The sequence below is a fragment of the Colius striatus genome, chromosome 10, assembly GCF_028858725.1.
Source record: "Colius striatus isolate bColStr4 chromosome 10, bColStr4.1.hap1, whole genome shotgun sequence".
Classification (NCBI taxonomy): Eukaryota; Metazoa; Chordata; class Aves; order Coliiformes; family Coliidae; genus Colius; species Colius striatus.
The window spans coordinates 11,754,488-11,781,815 of NC_084768.1; the positions used below are offsets into that span (position 1 = coordinate 11,754,488).

General features: G+C 39.4%; 1 protein-coding gene across 1 annotated transcript in view; it reads left to right on the forward strand.

The window, feature by feature from the left end:
• Nucleotides 1-25,111, forward strand: part of NR5A2 (nuclear receptor subfamily 5 group A member 2) — a 76,371-nt gene extending 51,260 nt beyond the window's left edge. Inside the window, exon 7 of the mRNA XM_062003624.1 lies at nucleotides 24,325-25,111. Within this exon, the coding sequence (XP_061859608.1) occupies nucleotides 24,325-24,572 (248 nt within the window). The 3' untranslated portion in view covers nucleotides 24,573-25,111. The remainder of the gene's footprint in view (nucleotides 1-24,324) is intronic.
• The last annotated feature ends 2,217 nt before the right edge of the window (nucleotides 25,112-27,328 follow it).

Sequence of the window (27,328 nt, forward strand, 5' to 3'; positions counted from 1 at the left end):
TAAAAAAAAAATCTTCTGTAAAGGAATAAAACTCTTCAAATAAATTGTTAAAATACAATTGCAACTAGACTAAAAGAAACAGTTTTGGTTACACTGCAAAGTGCTAGTTACTGTCTTAAACATGTCCTTCCATGTGGTGTTTAAAGAATTTGAATCTGCTTTGGAAAGTTTTAGATTAAGTTGTCTTTAAACACAGGGAGCATAAAAGATCAATACATCAGAGGTATAGGAAACAGAATTATTTAACAAATTATAATGATGCCAACAAAATGGCCTGTTAGGAAGTATGTACATTCTGAATGCAAGCCAGAGGTGACAGATTTCCCCGGTAACTTCATATTTTGTATTCAGGGCTTTGTTGCTTTCAACATCTTAGATTCAGAGAAGGAGAAGCAAGTCATCTGTTGCAGAAATAATATCTGAGGAATTAATCTGATGAATAACAAGAATTCAGATTTCCCAATTCCTAATAAGTAGGTTTTTCAGTCATTAGACTGTGGCACAGAAAAGCCTCAAGAGCCTGTAGCTTTCCTCTGATAAAATATTTAGAGAATTCATCTCAGTTCAGTGAAATTTCAAATTAGCTGAATAAGTGAAATGCATATTCAAAAATTCTCACATTTAGGTGGCCTTTTTGTTTGATCATTTTCGTTGGCTCTTCTAGCATTTTGCGTTGATTTAGGAACCATTCTTATACCTTTAGCTCCTCTAATTCTGCCAGGTAGTGTGCTCAGTGTCTGAGGCAGTTGGGCAGGAATACCTTGTAAATTTGTACTGAGCTAGGGTATCTGTTTTTTCTCTCATTTATGCTAATATAAAAAGAGCTAATTCTGCTGCCCAGAGAAGGCTTGTAATCACATCACTTGAATGTAAAATGACATAGCTAAGGAAAGTTCAACACCTTTGAAACAGATTAGTTCATCATTTAGCATATAGAGTCATTCGATTTGCTGATGGTCAATGCTAGATGTTACTCTGCAAAGAGTAAAATGTGAAGATGTTACCACTTGACCCACAGGACTGAGGCAAATATTTAATGACAGTGATGACAAAACTGAAATGAAAAACACAGATACTCTTTAATATTTAACTTTGTGCCTGAAAGTATGAAGGAATTGTGTGCCTGAAGTTAATATGACACCTCACATCCTAAAAGTGAGTCAGATCTTTTAAAACATTGACATGCCTTACAATGCTGGTGGGCATTCAGCAGGGCTGTCAAACCTAGCTAGGAAGCAAGCCCTACATAAATAGCTAAGAGCAGTATTGTACCTAAGTAGCTAGACCAGAAAACTGGTCTTAATGCCAAGTATATATCAATTACTCAGAAAAAGATTTTGAAAGCCTCAGCTGTCTCTTTTTGAGAATCTAGCCCTGTAATGTTTCATGGAATAAAAAGTGGTTCAAGACATAGCAGCCTTTTTACATTTCTAAGGGTGCTCATGCCACAGTGTTGACCAAACCAATAAAACCTTATGCCATTGTTCTTTAGTGTAGTGCTTGGTTGAAAAGTAAATGCCTAATATAAAGCCTCTTAAAGGCAACACAAAGTCAGTAATCCACAGAACTAATTTATTAAGAAGCTGCTTGTTTTTTACAACCGTGCAGATAGGAGGCTGCCTTGTAAAGCTGTTTGTTATTCATGGCTGTACCATGTCGTGTGCCTCATTTTAAGGTGACAATCTCCTTCAGGGCAAAAAACTTTGCCTTTGCCTTTTTTCCTCACATTTCAGAAGTTACTATCTTAGTAATGTAACAGTAAAATAATACTCAAAAAACCTAATGCACATAGTGTGATTTCTCAAAACACAAATCATGTCAGTTTTGATTGCTAGATTTTAAATGAGAGGTAATTGTTTGTTAGCTACTAGTCAAAAATTCTAAAGAGTTTTTACAGGAAAACACTTTTGGTTGATGGTAACATTAAAGAAGATACTGTTCAAACTTAGACAGATGCATATTTATTGTAGCCTTTGTGGCTAGCAGCACACAAATCTTCCTGCAGTCAAACTGCACATACCCACTCCAGTGAGTGGTACACACAGGCACAGGAGCTCAGCTCCTTTCTCCAGTGAGCTGTCTCATCTGCCTGCACCCATCTGACCAACACTACCAGATATATAATGAGTACAATTGACTCAGCAATTATTCAATAAGCCAGAGTAGTTTGGTAACTAGTTTCTTGAGTGTGACATCTCTGTAGTTCTATAGAGTATTAATATATTAAAGTTATGTAACGTTTAAATTCCCACCATTAAAGACATTTAAATTAAATGTCTTCACAGGTATGTAGTTCTTATCTCCCTACACAAATTCCTCTTCGGTGACCATGGATCTTTGTACTTCACTGACTGTCTGTCTGCCCTGAGTGATTCCTCGTGCTGTCCTTCAGTCCAGTCACTGCTTTTGTCTTAAATTAGAATTAGAAACTTAAAAGTAAAAAAATCAACAAAAAAACTCACCCTACATGTGCTGTAGAATTCTCTAATTCTGGGGCTGGAAGAGATTGTCATGCTCCACTGCAGTGAAACCTTGGCCTCACCAAAGCTAAAGAGAATTGTTTTTACTGGAGCCAAAATTTGTTTCTTTGATTTGCTTCCTATCACAGATTGATTTTTCAGCAATTAAATTTGCTAAATGACTACATTTAAATGATGCTTGAAGAACCAAATGAATGCCTTGCATGAGATACTTTCTGTCATCCTCTGACACAACAGATCTCTTCATTTTACCATTCAGCTTTACAGAGTGGTCACTTAACCTGAAATCAGCCATTGTTTTCTCTTTACCAAAACTTCCCATTTGTCCTGCTAGTTTTTATTATCTGAACTCAGCAAGGATGATTTGTCAAACCCCCTATCAGAGCAGTTTGTAAAGTGAAATGCCAATAGGAGGAAAGTTAGACATCATTTGACCCATGTCCAGGCACTTGTCTGCCTGTGGAGCTAAATGCTAGACTAGGCAGCAGCTGACTAGTGCTGCTCTCTTATCATTGTCAGGACACAGATAAATGTACTTCATTTAAAAAATGAAGGCTTTATCAATGGACAAATAATTGCAGAGCTACTATTGATCTCATAACTCAGTTAACATGAGACAAGAGGGTCCTGTAGAAATGGTAAACATTTAATCTCTGTGGATGCCAAACAATGGGCTCTTGCTTAAACAACATTAAAAAAAAGACCAAACAGAAAAAGAACTCAGTTTTCAAACAATCAACAGCCTGAAGTGTTCAACAGAAATCCATCTGGATCTGCAACACTCCGTTCCCATTTTTGTTAAATAAGAGGAATATTAACAAATTAATCTTTCCTTGCTTTAGTCTCCTTAAGGTGTCAGAGCTGAGATGGGAGGAGATAGCAGAGGTACTGAGCCCCACCATTTCCACTTTTGGAAAGAAATGTGCCTGTTAGATTTTCATGCAGAAGAAACAGTCTGAAATGAGGTATTTTTGAGGCAGACTCTGCCCTCACGACTCACAGGACTAGGAGCTTCCTGCAAACTGCACCCAATGAGCAGCAGCACAAAGCCTGCCTGTCCTTTTTACCTGGTTCCAGCAATTCTCACCAGTGCAGTTATGCAGCATCCTTGGAGCTGGAATAAAAAAAAACAACGACATTTTCAAATAGCTATTGCACTTTTTAATATACATCATGTACCATCATTGATCTGTTAGACTTAGGCACTAGTCAGAGTCTCTGCCTTAGAGAGTTTGCAATCTAAATATAAAGAAAAGATAAGAAAAAATGCAGCAGCAAACAATGATGAAACATGGTGCTGGATATATTTTAACTTCTGCAGTTTTTGCTGAGGGTTTAATCTGGGGTATCATGTATGCAGATAGGAAAATAAGTGTATAAGCATCAATTGGAAGCAATATGACAATGAACATTGATTACATTTTTGTACTACTTGCAATGCTTAAGGGCACACAAACAAAACCAATAGGAAAATGAAACTAGGAATTAGTGAGGCAGCAAGTTTTATCAGACCAAAAGGAGAACAGCAAGCAAGACCAGAAAATTAGGCAAGAAGGAGTTCCTGCAGGGTTGTAGACATCTAAGTGTAACACTGACATAAAGGCATAACTTAGCAAATTTTGGCATAGAGACCTTTCAGCCTTCCTAATAGTCACATTATACTTTCAGCAAATACAGATCTGCCTTTTACACTGTTTAATAAGGCTGCACCAGCTTTTCAAAGCACAGTCCAGGAAACATAAGGACTTACTAAAAACAAGGATTAGCCAAAAAGCTTCTCTATCTTCCCATCGTTCTGGTATTCTAGCATATGAAGGAAACTTATTAAATTAGCAGGTAACTGGCTCAAAAGGCAAGAATTCATTCTTCAAAGTTTTTGTGGTTAGCAAAATCTCTTGCAGAACTTAATGGAAGGAAAATCCATTGAAAGCTACAAAATACAAAAACTGCTGCTTCTGGCTGTTGCTAACCTCCAGCTGCTGGAGCTGGAGCACCTGCTCCATAGAGATATCACTCCATGCTTTTCTTCTTACGCTGCTCCCTAAGGCATCAGCTGTTGGTTACTGTCAAAGACAGAACAGTGGTCTAGATGATCCAGAGTGCTAGTACGGCCATTCTCATGCTCTCATGGTGTAGGTGTGAGCCATTTGTACTTTTCAGGGTTTCTATTCTTCCTGTAAAATGGGTTTGGTGGTTCTTTGGCAGGATACCAAGGAACTCACAACTCTATTTTGTCTTCATAAAGCAACCAGGATCTCAAGGAGGTGCTGTGAATTTGAAGCAAAAGGTATCACAGTCTTCCTTGGCAAGCCTATGCAAGCCAGTAATGGCTTTGGGGGATTGGACTAGATGATCTCTAAAGGTCCCTTCCAACCCCTACCATTCTATGATTCTATGAATGGAGCACTTATCCAGGGACAGCCTTGTCATCCCAACTATGTTCATTTCTCACTTGCGGTGACAAGCGGTACTTCAGGTGTAATGTATTCTTCTTCCAAGTAGTCACTCCAAGCCATTTTTATGTATTGTAGTTTGTAAATATGCAACTACTTTTGCACCTGTATTATTTTTTAACATATATGTTATTTATAGCACACACATATAACTGGGCTGCTATTACAAGGTGGCTTTATTAAATCCACTGGCAGTTTTCCTATATTCATCCATTTTGTTACCCAAGTGTACTTGTGAGATTACACTTGGTAAACACCAGTAAGTGTCAAGGGGCTCTCTACAGTTAGCACTCAGCCAGGGTTTACAAGCTTCCCCACATTACCTTTGAATTTAGAATAATACTTATTGTCAAATCCAGGCTCACATCTCAACCCTAATGTCTAACTACAGTAAACATCAGAGGATAACACTGGCAAAGAAACATTTCCTAAACTTTATGTAATCATTTGGAACTCGGGAAGGATCGATTAGTATTCAGGAGATGTGACTGCTCAATATTTATACCATAGAGACTTGGCAGAAGCAAATGATGGTACATAAAGCTGATGCTTGTCTTAATTAAATGCAGTATAATAGGTGTTGGGGATTTTTTTCTTAGTGAAGAGAGCAGTTTAGCGATGACCAGATATAAGTCATTGTGAAGTTCAGAGTTTAAAACTAATCGATAGGTATTTACAACAAGGGAGTGACTGAATATAATTTATTATTAGCTGACACCTGACTAATAGATCAAACCAAGATTTATTTAAGTACGTTTTTCCACATACTAATTTCTGACAAAACATTTGCTCTCTTTATATTCTTGATAGGTCTTTTGCTGTACTAACAGTATTTCAAGTAGACTTTTTGAAATGAACATCTCACCTGCAGATAGGCTGGGAATGAAACCAGAGAAGGCAGAATGAGACATATAGCTATGATGATCCTTTCACTGTGACAAACTAATTAATTGAGGTGTAATATGATGAGGCAATGTGATATTTGTTAAAAGTTTAATTTAGTAAACAAGGCTTCTATGCAGATCCCATGAAGTCAATGAGAACACATTTACAGGATTAGCTATGTAATAATAGTTTGGGATTACTTGTGTTTGGCAAATTCAAAGGTGAAGATCACTGTCCTTTGGAAGACCTCATATCTGGGTGTAATGGAAGCTCCATGTCTTGAAATCCAAACTCAAGATGACCACCTCTCTAAATTGTTATGATAAAGTTCAATCAGATGTTATAGACTTGATGTCCAACTGTTGGATCGAGATCATAGAATCACAGAGTGGTAGGGGTCAGGAGGGACCTCTAGAGATCATCTAGTCCTGCTAAAGCAGGTTCCCCTCAATCAGGGGGCACAAGAACATGTCCAAGTGGGTTTTGAAAACTTTCAGAGAAGGAGACTCCCCACCATCCCTGGGCAGCCTGTGCCAGAGATCCAGAGAACTATGGCTTGCAGTGAGCAGAAGGTTGGAGGAGGTAATAATAATGATTAAATGGCTCCTTTCTTGGTCCCAAATTAGTGGAAGTCTATTTTATAGGCAAGAACGTTAAATTTATCGTGAGTTTCCTAATTTCACAGTTTTTACAAACCTATCTCCATTTGCCACATTTGCATTTGATAACTTCTAATGTGAGCAGTTGTCAGCAGTCTCATATAGTCCCTCACCACTGCACATCCTCCATTGCCTTGGAAAGTAGGGGTACATCTCTTACTGAGATGATGAGGGTCAGGAAAACAGTTAAATAGCTAGTCTGCTTCTGGAACATACCACTCTTCTCTGGGTCTCACTCAAAGCATCCAGGCTACTCCACTCTGCCACGAGAAGAGCTACGGCACATAGAATCATAGAATCATAGAATGGTAGGGGTTGGAAGGGACCTCTAGAGATCATCTAGTCCAACCCCCCTGCAGAAGCAGGTTCTCCTAGATCAGGTCACATAGGAGCATGTCCAGGCGGGTCTTGAAGACCTCCAAGGAAGGAGACTCCACAACCCCTCTGGGCAGCCTGTGCCAGGGCTCCCTCACCTCAACAGTGAAATAGTTTTTTCTTCTGTTTAAGTGGAACCTTTTGTGTTCCAGGTTCATCCCATTACCCCTTGTCCTGTTACTATCTACTATAGAAAAGAGGGATGTCCCAGCCTCCTGACACCCACCCTTTAGATATTTATAAATGTTAATAAGATCTCCCCTCAGTCTCCTCTTCTCCAGACTAAACAGCCCCAGTTCCTGCAGCCTTTCCTCATATGAAAGATGTTCCAGTCCCTTGATCATCTTGGTGGCCCTGCGCTGGACTCTCTCCAGCACTTCTCCCAGAACTGGACTCCAGATGAGGCCTCACCAGGGCAGAGTAGAGAGGGAGAAGAACCTCCCTTGACCTGCTGCCCACACTCTTCTTGATGCATCCCAGGATGCCATTGGCCTTCTTGCCTATAAGGGCATATTGCTGGCTCATGGTTAGTTTATTATCAATCAGGACTCCCAGGTCTCTCTCTGCAGAGCTGCTCTTCAGCAGTTTGACCCCCAGCCTGTACTGGTGCATGGGGTTGTTCCTTCCCAGATTCAGAACTCTGCACTTGTCCTTGTTGAACCTCATGAGGTTCCTCTCTGCCCAACTCTCAAGCCAGTTGAGATCCCGCTGAATGGCAGCACAGCCTTCTGGGGAATCAGCCAGTGCTCCCAGTTTGGTGTCATCAGGGCACTTGCTGAGGGCACACTCTGTCCCCTCATCCAGGTCGTTGATGAAGACATTGAGCAAGACTGGCCCCAGAACCGATCCCTGTGGAACTCCACTGGCCACAGGCCTCCAACTCAATTCTGTGCCATTGATCACCACCCTCTGGGCTCTGTCATTCAGCCACCTCTCGACCCACCTCACTGTCCACTCATCCAAGCCACACTGCCTGAGCTTTCTGATGAGGATGTTGTGGGAGACGGTGTCAAAAGCCTTGCTGAAGTCAAGGTAGATGACATCCACTGCTCTCCCCTCATCTAGCCAGCCGGTTATGCACTCTCTAATCCTCTGGGCAAGTAAAGCAAATGAATATGGACAAAACCTCATTTCAGAATCATCTCATGAGGGACATTCTCATTTCATGGAGCCAGCATTGCCCAACAGAGAAATCAACCCTCTTGTCTCTAATGCTGCTTCTGACTCCACTACTGACTAAGGAGCTTTGAAGTCTCTTTAATGATATCTCAACCACCCTATCTGGTAAATGAAAACAATCATTATCTATTGTTGTAAATGGTGGTGAAATCCAGAGTATTAAAGACACTATGTAAGGTACAACCAGATTGAAACAACCTTGTTTGAAATAGCTACAGATATCATAACAAAGACCACTGTTAAAGGAAATCTGATTTAAAATATCTTGAATAGGGTTTGAGAAAATTTGATCCTTTCCTTCATGAGTTACTCAGCATGAAAATAGTTCCTTGCTGTATTCTCAGATTCTCAGACTAAAACTAAGAAATTTGAAAATTCACCTTTTGAGAGACTATTTTTAGAAGTGAATTTTACATTTTAGCACATTCAGTGTGGATTTTCTTTTGCCCTGTTCTTCTATGCTTTTTGTGATTTCTTTACAGGGAGACAAAAGCAAAGTCATGTTCCCATCACTTTATCTGTCCGAACCTATAGCAAAGCCAAACAATTAAAATCTATTCCTTCAGTTTCTTATAGATGCTAAATGATATGTGGCCAGGACTTTGATAAACCACCATTTGCTCCTGAGAACACTTTTTTCAGTGAGCTGCCAGGTTTTAGTCCAGCCTTCCATGTAGACAGTATGAAATAGAGAACAGTGTCCACCTTACAGGTATCTATCTTAAAGAAATCTCCAGTAAATTCTTTTCTTTTATATTATGTGAGGTGGTCTTTTTTAAATGAAATACAAATGCTGAAGTTATAAGGTATAGTTAGATTAATAGAATGAAACCAGTATGCTTAATAAATAAATCTTTAATCATTCATCTCAGCCCTGAGTGTAGGGGTGCTGAATGATAAAATTCTTGCAGGAATTCCTTCTGTTTCATGGATGATTGAGTTTTTTTAATAAACTACACTACATTATAGAGGAAGTTTAATAATCACTGTTGATTCGTCCTGATTTTATTTCATAAAATGCAATGAATGTTGCAAATTGATCTCTCACCTAACTGTTGAGTACAATGGCATTATTCGAGGCATGAATCTGATCTGATCTGATTATTTCTGGTTTCTGTTGTCTGCTTGTCTGACAGCTGCAAGCCATGGGGAAAAAAAAAGGACTAACTGTCTTCAGCAAATACTTTTTCTTTTCATGTTTGTTTTGGATTTTTTTTTTCCTAAAATGCATATTTGACAAGGTTTTGCAATAACAACAGGATTAGATGCTTAAGAGAAAATTAGGTCATATATTTGTTAGATATGAATCTCGCAAGTAATTAGAAACATGGGTATCAAGCAATATTTGTATTCTGTACTGCTGCCTTTGTGTGTAGACAGTGGGGATTTCAGAATAACCCAATCAGTGTGCTCTGCACTTTTTCCCTCTCTAATATGTTTATAGAATACTAGTAAGCGTGGCTTTTAAACAGCTTCTGTAAGGGGGACAAATTACCTGCACATAACCCACATTTATCTGTTTCTCTACTTTTAATATACTTTAACAATTCCCATCCCATTTTTAATATATATTTTAGATGTTTAAAGTGCAAGTTTGAATCTATTATATGTAACAGATGGAAGTGTGGGCTTAAATAGAATCTTTTTAGCTGCTATTGGTAGAAGTGTTTAACATCAATGGCTACTTTTGTTCACCAAGTTTCCCAGCATAACACAGGAATAAATGCCTGTATACTAAGGTATAGACAAATGAATGAATAATCTTAGAACCAGTAAGACCACTCTGCAGTCTTAAATTGAGCATGTGCTGAAATGCTTCACTGAATGAGGAACATGCTAAAGGGATATAATGGCTAAATTCAATCGGCAGCTGTAACAGAAAATTTATTCAATATTTTTTAAGGAGAATGTATAGACTAAAAACTGCTTCTTGTGTATTTCTAGTTAAAAATGCACTTTGCAGAGGCTCTTACCTGAAAGGTTATATATAGGTGACTGTGAGCCATTTGTTGGACATGCACTGTAGACTATGGCAAATTCCCTTCTTATCCCTTTGCTGTTTGTGCAAGACTGGACACTGGAAGAGAAATTAAAGCAATGGCTGTGTCTGAGGGAGATAAAATAGGTGAAATACCATGCAGAAACAATGAAAAGAAGTAGAAGAATTAAACAGGAGGCAACAGGGAAAGAAAGGATCTGCAAAAGTGATGGGAGAAGAGGATATCTGGGCAGAGCAGGAGCCAACAATGATGTGGAACAGAAACTGGAGGGCTTGAGATAGGAAAGGAGTCAAGAAAACAGCGGGAAAAGGACAGGAAGGAAGGAGAAACCATGGAACCATGATCAAAGCCAAGCCAGAGGTGGAGGGAGAGGAAATAGAAACAAACAGGAAAGAAACAGTGAAGGAAAACAGAAACTTTATGGCCCAGCTTTGAATGCGGCTGTGATCGTGAATTGGGAGGCAGAAGGGGACTATATAGAAACACTTTCCCAAGCTTGTGGCTTGGAGTGTACTATGATGACTTGTGCTGGCAGGAAACGGGAGGGGGTGAAAATTGCCACTCTTTGGCCTTTAGCAAAGCTGCTACCAAGCTTGGATGAACCTTGCAGAGCAGGGGTTCCCTGCCTTGCTCTGGTCCCCTGCAGAGCCCTCGAGTGCGGGACAAATTGAAAGCCCCCAAACAGTCCGTGTGCCTTGCAAAAGTTAAATCTGCACATGGCCATCCTCCTAAAAATATTTTAAGTGTTCTTCCTTATAAGATTATTCAAAGATTAATAAGGAAAATCCTATATTTAATATAATCTCCACTACTGAGAGGGTTTGATGTGTATTATAAATATATTGCACAATTCCTGTTTGCCAGGTGAAGAAAAGTCTCAGAAAGATTTCAACATCAGAAAAAGGAGTGATACTACAACAGCATCTTTCCTCTCTCCCAACACCAAAAATTGTAATACAGATCAGTGAACCACTCAGGACAAGATAGACGAGGCTATCCAGACCTTCTCTAGTGGAAAACCCATAGCCTAAGCACAATAAAGGATACAGACTGATCTGCAAGCCCAGTCTGAGGCAGGCTGGGGAGGTAATAGCTTGAGAAAGTCCTTTCCTCTTGTCTAAGTGAATCTGTTCTGGGAGATTCGTGCCTTTAGAGAACGGAGTCGCCAGCTAAGATGAAAAGGACAGGTATCAGAGTCACCCCTCAAGAAGTGCTGGAAAACAACACTGCACACTGGAAATACTCTTTTAGAGAGGAACATTGCTAAGAGGTTACTGTGGGAGGGTGTCACCTACGCTGCACACTGTGCAGCAGCTGGCCAGCTCTTAGTTACGTTTCTTCCTCCCTTTCTGTTTTGAGACTAAGAAGGTCCTCACAATTAATTAAAACCATAGATAAAACTTCCACGAATGATTCTGGGAGTAAAGAGGGAACAAGGCCATTAAGAACATTCCCGCTAAAGATTGACCAGGCATACTGTAAAATTCAAAGATTGTTGTGCTCCTCAAAAATGCAGCAAGAGAAGCAAACACTTAAAAGGGCTCTCAATTACTTACGTGCCTTTGGCTCCCTTTCAGGATGCTGTGGAACTGGAAACAGCCGTGGTAAATGTATTTTCTCTGCATTTGCCTGTCTTGACAAAACAGCTCCACTATTTTGATCTCAAGAATAATCAGCTCTTTTGCCTTTCCTTTTCAACTAACTGAGGACTTTTGCAAGTTAAAAATTAATGACAACTTCTCTCCTTTTTTTTCCCCCCTTTTTTAACAAAACCCTCCTGTGCTCTTTTCTGAAACACAGAATTTCTTTTCCCTACCACCTTTAAGTATTCACCTAAACAGCATTCGAACCATTCTTTCTCCCTCCCTCTGCCGTAGCACACAAAACGAATTCCACCACAACAAAACAACTGGGCTTGTGGAAACCATTACTCTGAAGGCGAAACATTGTGTTGTGTCCTTTCCCACTATTACGGGCAGTCAGTCTGTTAGAACATATTGGGCGATTATAGGCCAGTCTTTTCAGAGAAAGCCACGGGTTTCAAGTTAGCAGTAACCATCTATCAATTCTTGAGATTATGCCATGATTTACTGTCACAGCGTCATGTATTCTCTGATTTTCTGCCTCCCGTGAAACATTGTGCTTTCCTTTTCTATTGATGTATCAACTATAATAGTTACAAGCAGCTACAGAAAAATCAATAGCCAACTTTCATTACTGTGCACATAAGGAGCAGCATGCTGAGAGAACACCTAGCTGTTAAATAGTCACCAGCAGTAAGATACACTATAAATGTCTGTTATTTTGCTCTAAATGAAGAATGTCTGAATTCAAAACAACAAATATCTAGGATTTTTGACACCACTGTGTCAAAACTGTGTCAGACTTTTCCAGCATGTGATTCTTTCTTTCCAGGTGTCAGGCTTGATTTGTATTTTCTGTGCTGGGATCTGGGTAATTTTTTTTTTAGACCTGAAGCTGACACAGGAAATTAATATAAAAATAAAGTATTTTGGAGCTGTGCTGAAGTGTAAGCTTGTTAGGCTTGGTTGGACAGAAGTGGTAAGAACATCTTTGTGGAGTTCGCCCATATCTTACTAGTCAAAGTAAGGTGACCTTGATTAAGGTGAACAAACCAATAACCTGTGTTAGAATAAGAATAGAGGTGAAAGAGGTGCTACAGTGTTTCTGCAGCCTCAAAGGTGCTCCTAGGACTGTGCACTAGGAGAAGCACTGAGTTGCTTTTCAACACCTAGTTGAAAATGAGGAGAGCCTGGATAGGGGAGGAAAAGTGCAAACTTCAGTTTGCAGGAGGCTGAGCAATGTCCCCTTCCCAAGCCCCTCTGCAGACCATTGCAGCAGACACTGTGCAGTGTCAGAATCTGGCATGGGGCTTCAGGGGACGTCTGCCTGAGCTTGTGTACAGGGAACATGAGGTTTTTCGCAGCACATTAGGGGTGGCTCCAGCCAGAAGCTAATTAGGGGATGTGGAGCTCCTTAATTCATGCTGCTCATGTTAAACCTATAGCTATGTTGTCTATGGAAATGTCTCACCCTTATCTGACCATTTGACTCTGAGCTGAGCACCAAGTACAAATCTGGGGTTTACCTGACTTAATGGGCTGTGCTGAGGTACTACCTTATTTGACAGCCTCCAGTCCTTTCTGATCAGGGCTTCTTGTCAAGAAATCAAAGGCAGCTCAGAAATAAAACTCTTTTCTAAGGGTCTCACGTTTGAAATGCAGGTGTAAGAGCATTTCCTGTGTACCATACTTCTCTCCCATCTAACTGTTGAGTAACCATATTGCCAGAGGAATTTCAGGTGGGCTTTTCTTTAGCTTACATATTTATATGCTGAAAAGCGTAAGCAATGAGGACGAAGAGCAGTGGCACACCAAAGCCTTTGAGAAAAGAGTCTAAAGGCTGACATGAACCTAGGTGCCTTTGCAATGTTTCCTGCATGCCATCACTGACTCTTGCAGTGTCAATGTAGTTGCAGATGTCCCTTTGGGCTTCTGCCACTCTTGTTTGCCAAAACACTTCCACAGTGAAGCACTGACATATGTCATGCTAAGAAATGAAATTTGCATCTTCCACTCAGATCAACAGGCAATGTCAGAAAACAATATGCTTTGAAGTACTGCAGCAGAAAATCACTCACTATGGTTGTATTTACTGTCCATGAAAGGAAACCTATCAGTTTAGGAGAACAAAAGGTTTCCTTTTTTCCAGCACCTGGCAGGGGGTCAGGTCAGGAGCCCTGTCTCAGGGCCACCACCTCTGCTGTTGTTCAGTGAGAAGCACCAGTGCATGGTGCAATGCATTTAAGCAAATTCATGGGCTGTTGCAGTCAGATGTGGTGATGATATGATGACTGATACACACACATATTTGATGAGACCAAACTTACCAGTGCCATTCGACTAAGTCGGCAATTTTTTTGTGAATGCTAATTTGATATGGAATTGAAACAGCATCTGAAACACAGTGGCTTTAATGTCCCATCAATGGTCTCGTGAGCTGTCTGCAGTTCCATTCACATAGTAAATAATTATGACTGCCCAGAGTCTTACTCTTCTACATAATAATAGGAAAAACCAAATGTTTGGCTAACACAAGTGCTATATTTATTTCTAGTGTGCTTCTACTGCAGTGCTTTCAGCACTGAGCAATTAAATGAGTGCATTTTGCTTTATATTATCTCAAGACAATTATATAATAAAGTAGCTCTTTCTCTGACAACCACTTGCCATGTTTTACACAGGCAGAGATGATTATCTTTCTCGTGATCATTCTATACAAGAGTCAGCTTCTACTGAAATAACTTAGTTCAGTGTTAGTGCAAATATTGACACTTAAAACTAGTAAAATCATCCAAAAAAATCTTCTAAAGTCTCAAAAATAATAGTTTTTAAATAAATACCTGAAAGATGATTGGTTGATTCTCATACTAAGCCTTGTCTTGAGACAGTGCAAAAGGCTCTAAACTCTGAATTATGTGTCAGTTACATTGTCGGAAAGTCATAGCGTTGTACCTCTTAGATCAGCATATCACCAAACCACCTTCACAACTATATTCCCATCTTTTAAAGAGAAAAAATTGTTGTGTTTTTTTTTTTTTTACTCCTGTGGGACTTCAGATCTAAACAGAAGGATAAAGCCAACCAAAATTCTCCAAGTAATACGACAGTTGTAGGAAGTGCTACCCTTATCTGGAAACCATTATAATGATATAACTGGCTGGTCTCATATTTTTAACCAAGTTCAAAAAAAGTTTGAAATATAGTAATTAAATGCAAATACAGTCCTGATCCCAAAGACCAGAAGAATGCCTTTAAGCTAGTATTTATAACAAGAGCAATTCGACTGAGGTCTCTTGTAAATTTTATCATACCTGAGGCAGTTTTCCTCAGTCGATTAGCTGGAAAGCTGAATATATCCTGAGGCAAACCAGACATCTAGTACAGGCTAAATTCAACTACTGGAGCTTAAATTTGGCTTAATATATCCCCACTTGGATCTGCCTGTTTAATTCTCTTTCATATGATAACGTTGGTTTATTCATAGTCTGGACTTGCCACCTGAACAAACTGTACCTCATATCTTATTCTAATGGAATAAGAAAACTTTGCAAAAACCATAAAAGTTCCTGACTGAAAATCAAATGCAAATTTGGGATTAAAAACTGTTTTGTAAAGTGACTACAAGATAAGTAGAGAGAGAAATTTTTCCCCTAAGGAGTACTGCTTTTTATGATCATGCATTTTTTATACTCTGCAGAGACAGATGGGCTTTATAAAAGGATACAGCCTGCTACTCAAAAGGGTTTCAGTGGCAGCTGCACTTCTGTGTTTTAACCTCAGTAGAAATTTATATTCAATATTTTTCCAGAAAATATTTCTATTTCTTCTTTTAGGACTATATCATCCCTTGGTGTAGTTCCAGTGGCAGCAGTTTAAATACCTCTTCAGATTTATCTGGTACATTATTCCTATTTTAAATAGTACTTGATTAGTAAGAAAGGGATAAAAAGGGAGAGGATAGATAATGTGCAAGCTTCTCAGGAGTGCAGCAAGTCCAGTCATTCAGAAAAGTTGCAAACATCCGAGCAAAAGCAGAGCAAATATTTTCTAGATAAAAGCAAATCTTTCTAAAATTTTCATTCCATTTTGACCTAAACATTCAGCTTCTCAGCTAAAGAACACATTGTTTCTCGCTCCTCTCCACATTATACCATACTGTCTATTATTGCAAGTTGCATATAACACCCTTTCTGCCTCAGTTCATAACTTCAAGGATTTTGTATGATGTCCCTATCACCATTCCCAGAAACTTCATAAATATTTATGACATCTTAAACTATTCACACCCTACAAGTTATAGACATCAACAGCCAGTTCCTTGAAAACACCAACAATGCTGTATTGTTCACGTGCTATTGAAGATTAAAATGGCTTCAGAAATTAACTGGGGAAACCATTTGGTTTAATAAATCTGCTATCTATTCTATTTTTTTTAAAACTCTTATCAGAAGCCTAGCTTACGCTTTTCCTCAATGTGATACTTTCTTCTGGTAACTGTAAGTGTGCTATAAACTAGTGCTATGGCTGTAGCCATATCTGCATATAAGGATATATTTGTCTGTTGAAGCCTGTTGATAGAATAATTAACATACTGGTTTTCTTACCTATATTTATTGCAACTGAACACTCGGAAGCCAAACATTTCCAGTGCAGACATATAATATGAAGCTGGGATTAAGTGAGGAGTTAGGAAAAACGAGTTTTGACTCACATTCTTTCTCATTTTATTCATGAGATTTTTGCCAAATCACTTCTGCCCCAGTTTGTCAACATGCTGGCATATAAATATGACCATGGCTCCACGGATGGTGGTTACACACTTTTTCCCTGGAAAAGAGACCGATTCAGACTTTTTTTTTCTAGGATTAATCTATCATTTACTTTAAGGGGTCACTAGGTCAAATCTACAAACAAACCTGGAAGGAGGAACCAGAAATCTATACCAGCCCAGGTAGGTTCCCTCACCACCAGCCTACAAAGGCAGGCTATAAATTTGGGCTTCAATCACCCAGGGTTATCTACAGGTTACAGCCTGTAGATAGCAGTAGCTAAGAGCACCCTCTGTTGAATTGCTCCCCCAAAGCAGGAACAAGTCTGGGACATCAGCAAGGGCATAAGTCCAGGCATGGAGAAAGCTTTAGGACATGAAAAGAAAGTGAGGTGGTACTGGAGTTTAAGCATGGCTAAGATGCAGCTCCAGCAGTGGAATCATTGCTCGGGGCCTGGTGCCTGTGGTCTGTCCCAGCATCTTCTGGGCTGGGCTATAGTTTCACCACTCAGCTTCTCCAGCTGCATCTCCACATCTCTGCCTGTGTGGCTGTACCTGGACATGCTTTTCCCTCGTGAATCTCAGTGGGAAACACTGGACTTTGTATTTAAGGGTATAGCTTGCTGTGGACTTTGGGCCAGGACTCGTGAGCAGCTCTTCCTCCAAAGAGGCCTGTCAAGACCTTGTTTTATTATGTTCCAATGGCCACCATATCACATATGCCTCATTTGCAAGTAATAAGGATGTTGGTTCCTGGGGTGCCAGGATGAGAAAGTGGGTGGAGATTTTGTTTGTTTGTTTAACTTTCAAGTCAATAAATTCAGCCTGAGCTGCTGAAAGTCAAGCTGGTTTATTTTCCTGAGTGATGACTCAGTAATTACACCAGTCGTAAAGATTCAAGAAATCAAATTAGGCTTTGCCCTTTGTCTTTACTGGAACTACAAGGAACAATTGAAGTTTAGTACCATAATCTCACAGCCCTGCAACGAGAGGAATCCAGCATGTTTCCCCACGTTTGTCTTTCCATCTCAGGGCTAACAGTAGCAAATGCAATTATAAAGTTCTTCATAAAAGCCAATAAGCACAATTCTTACGAACATCATGAGCTGATAGTCTCAGTAAGGATCTATCTTTTACAATATTTTTGATAGAAAAATATGCTTCAATACTTTACATAGCACTAGAAAGAATCCTACCACTATAAAACACCACCAGAATATGTTCTGAGTTTGAGTCATTCTGAAACAAACCAGAAGTCCATCAAGATTGAATAGTGAGGGGATGAAACAGGATTCAGACTAAGAATTAAGAGCTTGTTCTTTCACAAGCATCTTGTTCTCACTTTAACAATGTATATCATTTTTCCCAGGACTTAGGCGTGAATCAAATACGTTGCTATAGAAGAATTTAATCAAGATTCTCAAAACAATGTTCCCATTATCTGATTATGTGTTCATATGAAAATTACTTTATGACCTCTATAAACAGTTAGAGATCAGTAATTACACTGTTACAGGTAGCTTAACCACTGCCAAAAAAGAGCCCTTCCAAAGACAGGACAAGTTTCCTATGCACTCAATTTGGACTTTGGAGTCTGAAGAAAATACAAGTGGTTTCTGCTGTTATAGTGTAAAGGTTTTTCAAAGTTGGGAAGTGCTAAATATAGCTGATTAACAAACACATCTATCAAGAACTGTTTCCCATGACTTCTAAGTGAGTAATATTCAGCACAACCCTGGTGTAATAAAATTGAGGGGAGTTTTGCAGTAAGGAGCTTATCTTTACCATAAATCTTCCTTCATTATAGCATTTTGTCTGTCAAGAAGGCTTAGCTGTAGAATGGCATACATCTACCCTTGTGACAGATGTGCTGTATGGAGCTGCCGTTGTTGCTATTAGTTTCGATGAAGGAGAATTGTGGGTAATTTTCAGAGATTGGCACTTTATCAACTATTACTACTCTTGCCCTCACAAAATTTTTTCTCACACGTCAAAAAATCTACCTTTGCTTTAAGTCCCATAAGCCACAGGGTTTGCAGGGCTAGCAGAAAGTGGGGAAAAAAATAGGGAAAAGCTGTGTTTCAATAGAGGAAGTTTTGGTAACATCACCTCAGCCCTTAGAAAAGACCTTTAAAATCACAGAGTCCAACCACTCACCAAGCCCACCACTAAACCACATCCCTCAGCACCTCATCTACCCATCTTTTAAATATCTTCGGGGATGGTGACTCCATCACCTCCCTGGGCAGCCTGTGCCAGTGTTTTAACAACCCTCTCAGAAGAAAAGTTCCTCTTAATCTCCAATCTAAACCTCCCCTGGTGCAACTTGACGCCATTTCCTCTTGTCCTGTCACTTGTTACCGACACCTACCTCACTACAACCTCCTGTCAGTAGTTGTAGAAAGTGATTATGTCTCCCCTCAGCCTCATTTCCTCTAGGCTGAGCAACACCAGGGGAAAAACCTTCATCAGAATTAACATAGTCCACCTTCAAGGTCAATGGGAATTGGCCTACATCTAAAGCCCATGACAGAAGACCCAACTTCAGGCTGAGGAGTCATGATGTATCTTTCCCAGATAAAAGAGCATGTTTATGTGCAGATGCAATGCTGCTTGTTAGCGTTGGAGAGAACAAACTTCTTGTAGAACGAGCCTGAAGGCCATCCTGGCCAAAAATACCATCACCAGAGTTTAGAAGACATATTTTAGCTACACTTGTAACAGTCATTCCAAAGAGCTGCTAAGCATTGGGGCCAGTTGGATTTTAATCAAGCCCTCAAAAGATGAGGCTCGTCGGCCCATTCAGGGGGCTGGTATTGAGTCCTACTGGAAGATCTGTAAGACTGTTTCCAGCCTTGTGAAAGGGAGAAATTTCTCCCCATGGAGAAGCCTAAACACAACCTTATTTCATCCTTGCAATGGTGCAAAATGCAGAGAGGCACCTGAGCTCTCTGTATGTGCCTCTCTTCATCACTTCACGTAGAAGGAGCATCTGATGAAAGATGCAAGTGGTAGAACTGAACTGTCTTTCTCTGGGAAACATTTGTGCTGCTGCTAAGGAGTTCCTAGTTTTCAAATTTAAATCTCTCATTCTGTTTCATTTTTCTTTTCCAAATTCCCAGACCCAGGGAAGCTCTCTACAGATTAGTACATCACCAAATTTTCAGTATTTCGTGTCTGGAATATGAGAGGGAGAAAATCTCTCTGAAACCTAAATATTTTTTCCCTCTAAAGACCAGACCCATTTTGGGGAAAAATATGCAAAAGTGTTCTCCTCGGGCTGAATGTTGTGTGCAGTTTCAGCTTAATACACAGCTTTATGGCAGATGTAGAAAATCATCAAAATGGGGGGATTTCTGGGAATACTGGCAGATCTTTACTGTGACTGCAGAGCAGATCCCGACACACTATAATACTGTTTTTGTCTTAATCATCAAAAGTAAGCTATAGAGAACAAAAAATTCTTTGTTTGACAGAAAAGCAATTGCTATTTCTTATAAAACATATAATATATTCTACAAGACCTAAGGGTTTACTTTCCAATAAGGATAGAAAAAGATGTGTGCCCCACTGTGAGCTCACAGTAAGGCTGTTTCATGTAAAAAGTTGGTAATTAGTCCCTGAGCGAATAAAGTAGAAGAGATAAGAGACTGATACTTACTGTAGCAACACAAAACACTTTTTTCTAGCTGCTAGGATTTAAAGGGTGTGTGGGTGGGAGGGGGGGAACCTATTCCTTCCCATTTAATTTACAAGCATCTAAACCTCAGAAAATGGTTTCTTGCTTAAGCTTAAACATGTGTACTTTAAATTGTTACTAACCGACATAAAGATTGATAGGAGACATTTCAATTCTAAAAAGCAGACAGGAATGAAGAATTATAGGAAAGATTAAAAGACTGTTGTGCTGTTGACATCAGCAGCAGATTTCACGCTCGTTGTACACCACTGCCTTCAGCAGACTTACACCAGCATTGCTGGATATTTCAACCAAGTTAACTCATTAGCATTCAAGGCATTTTGGTCATAAGGAAACACTTGGAAAACTAAATCACATACCTTTAGCCAGAGTTATATAATAAATACTGAGAACAAAAACAAACCCAAACCACAGGAAAACCATCTGCTTGCAAACCAGAGTTGGTATTTCATAACATTTGTATCACTATGAGATAAACACTCAGTGCCAGAAGTGAAAACTGTGTAGTATTTCTTGTTCTACCTGCAGAACTGGGAGCTACTGGAAATAACACTCGTGTTTGCCTTTTCTGCATTCATCTTTATTAGAGCTAGGGTTTGAGATTTTCTCTCCCAATTAACCATGACATTTCTATTGCAACTGTGAGTTCCATAAACCTCTTTTTTAACAGTATACAAAATATCATACGAGAACCTGAGACATGGTGAAGAAGCTTCACGCAGTGCTTTCAGCACATGTCCTTTCACTTCTCTCCCTCTGTCCAATTTGTTTCATCTGCTTTACTGCAGCATTTATTGCTAGTGTACATGAAATAAGAACATGCTAGTGTACATGAGATAAGAACACTTGATGACTTTATTTCATGTAGACTCACTCCAAAATACATAACTAGTCATCAGGTTCCCTCCCCACCTCTCACTATCATGACTGCAGTCCCAGAGAGGTCTACACACAAAGGAACTCTATAATGATGTCCTAAACTGCAATCGTTTGGACTACGAGTGTCTGATTCAGTTTAGAAACAGTCAGGAAAATTCTGCATATTTTCACTGTTTAACTTAATAACTTCTTGTTTACAAGCACTGAACCTCACCACAAATACCAAGATTTTGTGCAGAGGAAATACATTAAAAGTATATCCTCGGGCTGGATGTGGTATAAAAGCCTCAGAACCACTCTTTGTTTATTGCTAATTGAATTTGGCTTTACATCTGACTTCACTGCTTATGTTGCCTCATATGAGTATGTAAAGAAGTGCCCACTGAGATGAGGAAAAATAAAAACCCGACACAGATCTTCTTCCCCTGTAGTTCTGTGACTTCCATGCTATTCAAGCCCGGACACATAGCTAATGAAGCCTACAGGAACACCTGTACAACACACAAGTAAACCTACTGCAAAACCCATCCTCTGCGTGTGGGTAATATAGATCAAATAGCATGCCTCCTTTTAACCAGGTGTGTGATACCAATGTAGCTGAAGACAGAATGCATCTCTATAAAACACCTATGGAATGCACTGCTTTTGTAGGAAAATACAGAAAAGTTGAACTTCTCAGATTTTGTTTCTTCTTGATCTTTATAAAAATTGATTTTATGATACTGCCAATAAATATATATTGCATGTAGTAACATTTAGAAAGAAAGTAAAAATGCAAATGAACCTGGTTTCCCAAGAAGTCAGCACAATTTAATCTCACAGTATAATTCAGAATGGACAGCCAGCAACAGAAAGGTGCACTTGGAATCTAAAGTTCCTAAAACTTCCTGATGTTTTAAAGTTATTTTTAACATGGGAAAAAAAAAAAAAGTTCAAAATCCTGCTTCTGAAATCATTGTGCATTTTATCTTGCTATTTAACACAGTTTAATCTCCAGCCTCGTCCCTGTTTTCTGTGGGAATTTCTTATGTTATAACAATTCATTCACGACTGTGCTCTGCATCTGAAAGCAACCTATTTAAAATAATTGCTACTGCTCCTTACTTAATTTTATGAAAATATGCTTAGAACACCCAATTTCTAAAGCAGGTTACACTCCTTATGAAATACCTTGGGATTTTTGTGTAGGAATGTCAAAAAAATAAACAGTTGTATTTTATGTGAGAAAATGTCCAGTGTAATACATGATTATCCAAACATCTCCAGAGACACCAGCAAAAAGACTTTGTATAAATGAGTTTGAATAGCTAAGGGACCAGGCATAGCAGCTTTGAAGTTTCCAGTTCTCCTCACTCTGGATAATGCAAAGTTCAGACAGTCTCTGTTGGACAGCATCATAATTTCAGTATTGCTAGCAAGTGCCTTAAACTGGCTGGCAAAATTCAGATGTGTCCTCAGGTCCCAGGCAAGCAGCACAAATGCAGGACCCACTTGCTTCATTTCCACAGTGAAACCAAGACAGGAAAGAGGCAGGCAGTAATGATCACAGCAGGAAATGCTCACCTGAGCTCACGTGAGAGTGAAAGTGGCATCAGCAGCAGCACACTCCATAGAGGTTCCTCCTCAAAGCCTCTAACCTGTGGAGGCTGTGTGTGCTACCCCAGGCTGCCATTGGGATCCCTGGCATCAGGCTGTGTGCGCTACCCCGGGCTGCCATTGGGATCCTTGGCATCAGGCTGTGTGTGCTACCCTGGGCTGCCATTGGGATCCTTGGCATCAGGCTGTGTGTGCTACCCTGGGCTGCCATTGGGATCCTTGGCATCAGGCTGTGTGTGCTACCCTGGGCTGCCATTGGGATCCTTGGCATCAGGCTGTGTGTGCTACCCTGGGCTGCCATTGGGATCCTTGGCATCAGGCTGTGTGTGCTACCCTGGGCTGCCATTGGGATCCTTGGCATCCTTCCTATCATCTTGTTTTGAAGAAAATATTTGCTGCCTCCAACAACCTCCCTCACGTTTCAGCACACAGATATGTTCAGGAACCCACATTTGCTCTATTTAAAGCACTTCTAGGGAAAGGCAGTGAGACTCAATTTACACAGACTGCTGATGGATCAGGAGACCAACGTGTATTCCTGTTTTGCAAAGGAAAACACTCACTTCCCCTCCAATCAAAGGCTGGAATTTACAATGAACCAAATTCTGCCAAAATCCCCATCTCCTGTGCTCCATGAACATCCAGAGAGAAACAGTTTTGTCCTTATTCAGAGTGAATTACCTGCATAGTTATGCTCAGTGTCACCATGCTTTAGCATTGCAAGAATTTGTGTTATTCTATCAATGATATAAATGATCAAACATCAACCAAGACAAGTTCTCCAGCAAGAGGACTTGGATTGCTTCACTTTTTCCACACTCTAATTTGCAAGTTTTAGAATAACTTTCTGATGAAAAACAATGCCATCAGTGTAATTTTCAGTCAGGGAAGCAAATAATGAGGAGTTAATACACTGTCATTTATCTCTGACCAGCATTTCCAGAGCTTGAACTTGCTATATAGGAACAGAAGATAATCAAACAGAGGCAGAGTGAACAAACTGTACCTGCCTGACTGATGTAAATGCCCCTCTTGTCCAATACCAAAAAAAAAAAACCCAATCAGTGTTGTATTTCAGAAACCATATTCAGGTTAAAGGGCACCATTCTTATCTGGTATTCCACCCAAAGGACAATGATTTCATTTTATAAAGATCATTAGTCAGTGAAATATATATTTTAGAGAGTTTCTAGTAGGGAAGATTATTTTGGCAGTCACTGGAGTGTACCAGATGGTTCATTAACATAGGCTAGACAAGTCAAAGGCTTTCAGAATCATTTAGAAAATGTCAAACAGAAACAAGAACCCTGTCACTTTTTATTAGAATTAACTACATCATACCCTGGACACAGATTTCACCTTGGGTCAGAAAAATTAATACAGAATTATATGAATTGTGTAACATACTAGGTTAAAGATAGGGCTTCCTCTTGGGACTCATTTGCTAGCAATATATTATGGTCTTCTACTTTAGGAATCCTCAACCTTTCTTTTTGTAAGCTATGAAAAGAGCTGACCTTGCTCAGACTCCATTGGTGTCTAATTGATTTGAGGTATATGCAGAATTTCAACAAGACACTCCGCTAAAGCTCTTTTGTGATCATTTTCCCAGGAAAGTTGGCAAAAGGGTTCACTGAATATTCAGCAGCTTGTAAAGTATGCTTTTGTCAGGAGGAAAAAAAAATACATCCATTTAGTGAAACACTGCCTTCGTAAACAGGGATTAAAATGCAACTGAATTGTTACCTCTTTTTTATTATCATCCAGATGTCAAAAATCTCGAGAACTTCCAGCTTGTGGAAGGTGTTCAGGAACAAGTGAATGCTGCTCTGCTGGACTACACCATGTGTAATTACCCACAGCAAACAGACAAATTTGGGCAGCTTCTCCTGCGGCTACCAGAGATCCGGGCCATCAGTATGCAGGCCGAAGAATACCTCTACTACAAACACCTGAACGGGGATGTGCCGTGTAATAACCTTCTCATTGAAATGCTGCATGCAAAGAGAGCCTAAATTATACCCATTAGAGCTTCTGCTTTCAAGGAAAACGAAAAAAAAAGGGAAAAAAATATATATTCTGAACTGCTCCAAGCAACACTAATTAAAACGTGGTTTTAAGACTTTGGAAAATGGTGTAATAATCAAATACTAATAGTAAATAAGTGATGTATCAGGGTATTTGTATTGCAAACTGTGAATCATATGCTACACATCCCCAAAGGAATCTACATAGAACTTCATACTGGAGTGACGTGAACTTACCAAGTGGATACTCTTATCAATGTCAACGTGAAAAAGGACAGAATGATTCTTGTATATTTAACTCTGCTGATTGCCACTATGGAGAAACTTAGGAGATCAAAACCTGATCGATATTATTGAGCTATGGTAGTGGGGAATTGGAGCGCACCGAATTCCTCCACTGTACAGTAGGACTTCTGAAACACTTAGATGCAAAACTGCATCCGTAGCACCTCCTGTCATCCTGCCAAGGACCCAACGCTTACCACTTCTGTGATAAATGATGTGGCATCCATTCAACAACCTGTGAGAGAGAGCTGGCGTTGGCCACGTGCTATGTCGTGTCACACCAACTCCGAGGAGGCTGGTTTTGACTCTCGGTCTCCCAGGCCCACAAATCACTCATCTGAAGAGTCTGTTATCCAGTTAGCTTGGCATTCTTACTATGCTCTGGAGTTTGTTTTGTCATGTGTTCATGTTGTTCTATCAGGCAATATCTCTCTTCTACCACTGTTATTGGATAGCTATTAAATAGCTAAGATAACTATTCCAAAATAAATTAGCCCATTGGACTCCATACTGAACTAGGGCAATGCCTAAAATATGGCTCTGATGTGTATTCACAGCCATTTCCACATAAAGGGAATGTAGATGTTTTAGCTATCACAAACAATAGCTTCTTTGACATACACACACAAAAAGGACCCCAGCAACCCACCCCACATGCACATTTTAAGGACACCAAATAATTGTCTTAGAAACTGAAAATACAATTAATAAAAATGCATTTAGCAATACAAGAATAGAGAAATGAATTGTGTGCTCTGATGATACCATGGAGCATCATCTTCAAACTTCCCAGTAATTAAGGAAATAAATCAACTCAAATGTCCACTATGTAATGAAACTCTTTTTAAAGTTAGGTAACACACGACTTTTAGGCAAAGAAAGAAGAGTGATACTACTATGTCTATGTAGGCCAAAGTCTGCTGCAGAACAAATATTAGAGAAGAACAAACAATTCTCTCTCTGTCCAAATGAAGATAGCAGTATTAACATGTCGTGCCACAGTTATAAGTCTTGCCTTATTTCATTACCCTTAAAGGTAACTGTGCAGGTGTGGATCAACATATGCTTAAAATAAAGTATTAATCTCTAACAAAAACATAGTGTTTACATTCTTTAGGTCCTGTGGGGAAAAAACTGTGCTAAAGTTGCAGAGCAGTGATTTCCTTATTATTTCTTTTAAATTGGTAATTATTTTACCAGTACTTAATTACTGTATGTCGTGAGACACTAAAATCAATAGGGGTATTTCATTTTGACTTTAATTTTTGAGATTATCGGCTGCACAATCACTTGTAGAAACTGTATAAAATGCTAATCCTTTAATTTTTGTTTCATGAAGATTGCTGGCTTTTGAATAGTTTATTTATATTGTATATGATAGTTTTCACTGTAGACAATTATGATGCTAATTTATTGTTCTTTGGTTTCATCTTTATATAAGATATAGCCAGAATGAAGAAGCCAAATATATGTGTTTACTGTAGCATGTCTTCAAGCTAGTGGAACATAGTTCAGGGACACACAAGGGTCTTTACAAATTAAAATCATTCACTTAATTAAGTGTCTGTAAATCTTCATAATCTTAAATGTAGTTTATTTAAATCTATTGTAAATTATGTGAGTTACAGCTTTTTCTGTTTCATGTGAACTTGAAAAGGTGCATTTCTCATACTTTTTTTTTCCAACCATTCATACATTATATACCAAAGACATCGGTTATTGCATCCACATTAGTACAAAGCGCACTATTTTAATTGCCTGTATTAATCAGCTCTGATATTCTGTCCATGCATAGGGTACAAACACAGCAAAGCCCAGTGTCTGCGACTCCTACACGCCTGTCTTGTATCACAGCACGCACGTACCATCGTACGGACCAAAAGCAAAGCAAGCACAGCTCCCTCGGCCATCCCACACTGCAGACACATAAGCAGTATTGAAAGGGCAGCAGCATTCTCCCTCAATCTGAATTAACAGAGTAAGATGCAGGTGGCAATTGACAGTGGCTGCGAAATACGTTTGCCCACGTGTACAATGTAAGTGTGGCCATTCCTTCCTTTTTGAAGGAAAAGCAAAGCGTATTTTAAGTGTTTGCATTCTGTTTTCTTTTCCTGTTGAAATGCTACAGTGTATTTCGGTGAATACCAAGAAAAAAGCTTAAAAAAAAAAAGTTGCAAACTGTATTCACAGCACCATTATCTGTGTAAGGGATGAAAGAATTCAAATAAGGACGTAGAAGAAAAGAACTATTTTTCATACAGCTTAATGGAAGCAGTTTCAGATGAAGTAACAGATATTTGCCCACATTCATAGTTCCAAGAAACCAAACAGATTGCCCAAAGTACACGAACAAAACAAAACAAATCACCCCAAAATCCCCCTCACGTTAATCGTTAACTACTTTGTAACCAGTCGTTCACTTCTGACTGCCTTATTGATTACAGGACATATTAGTAAAA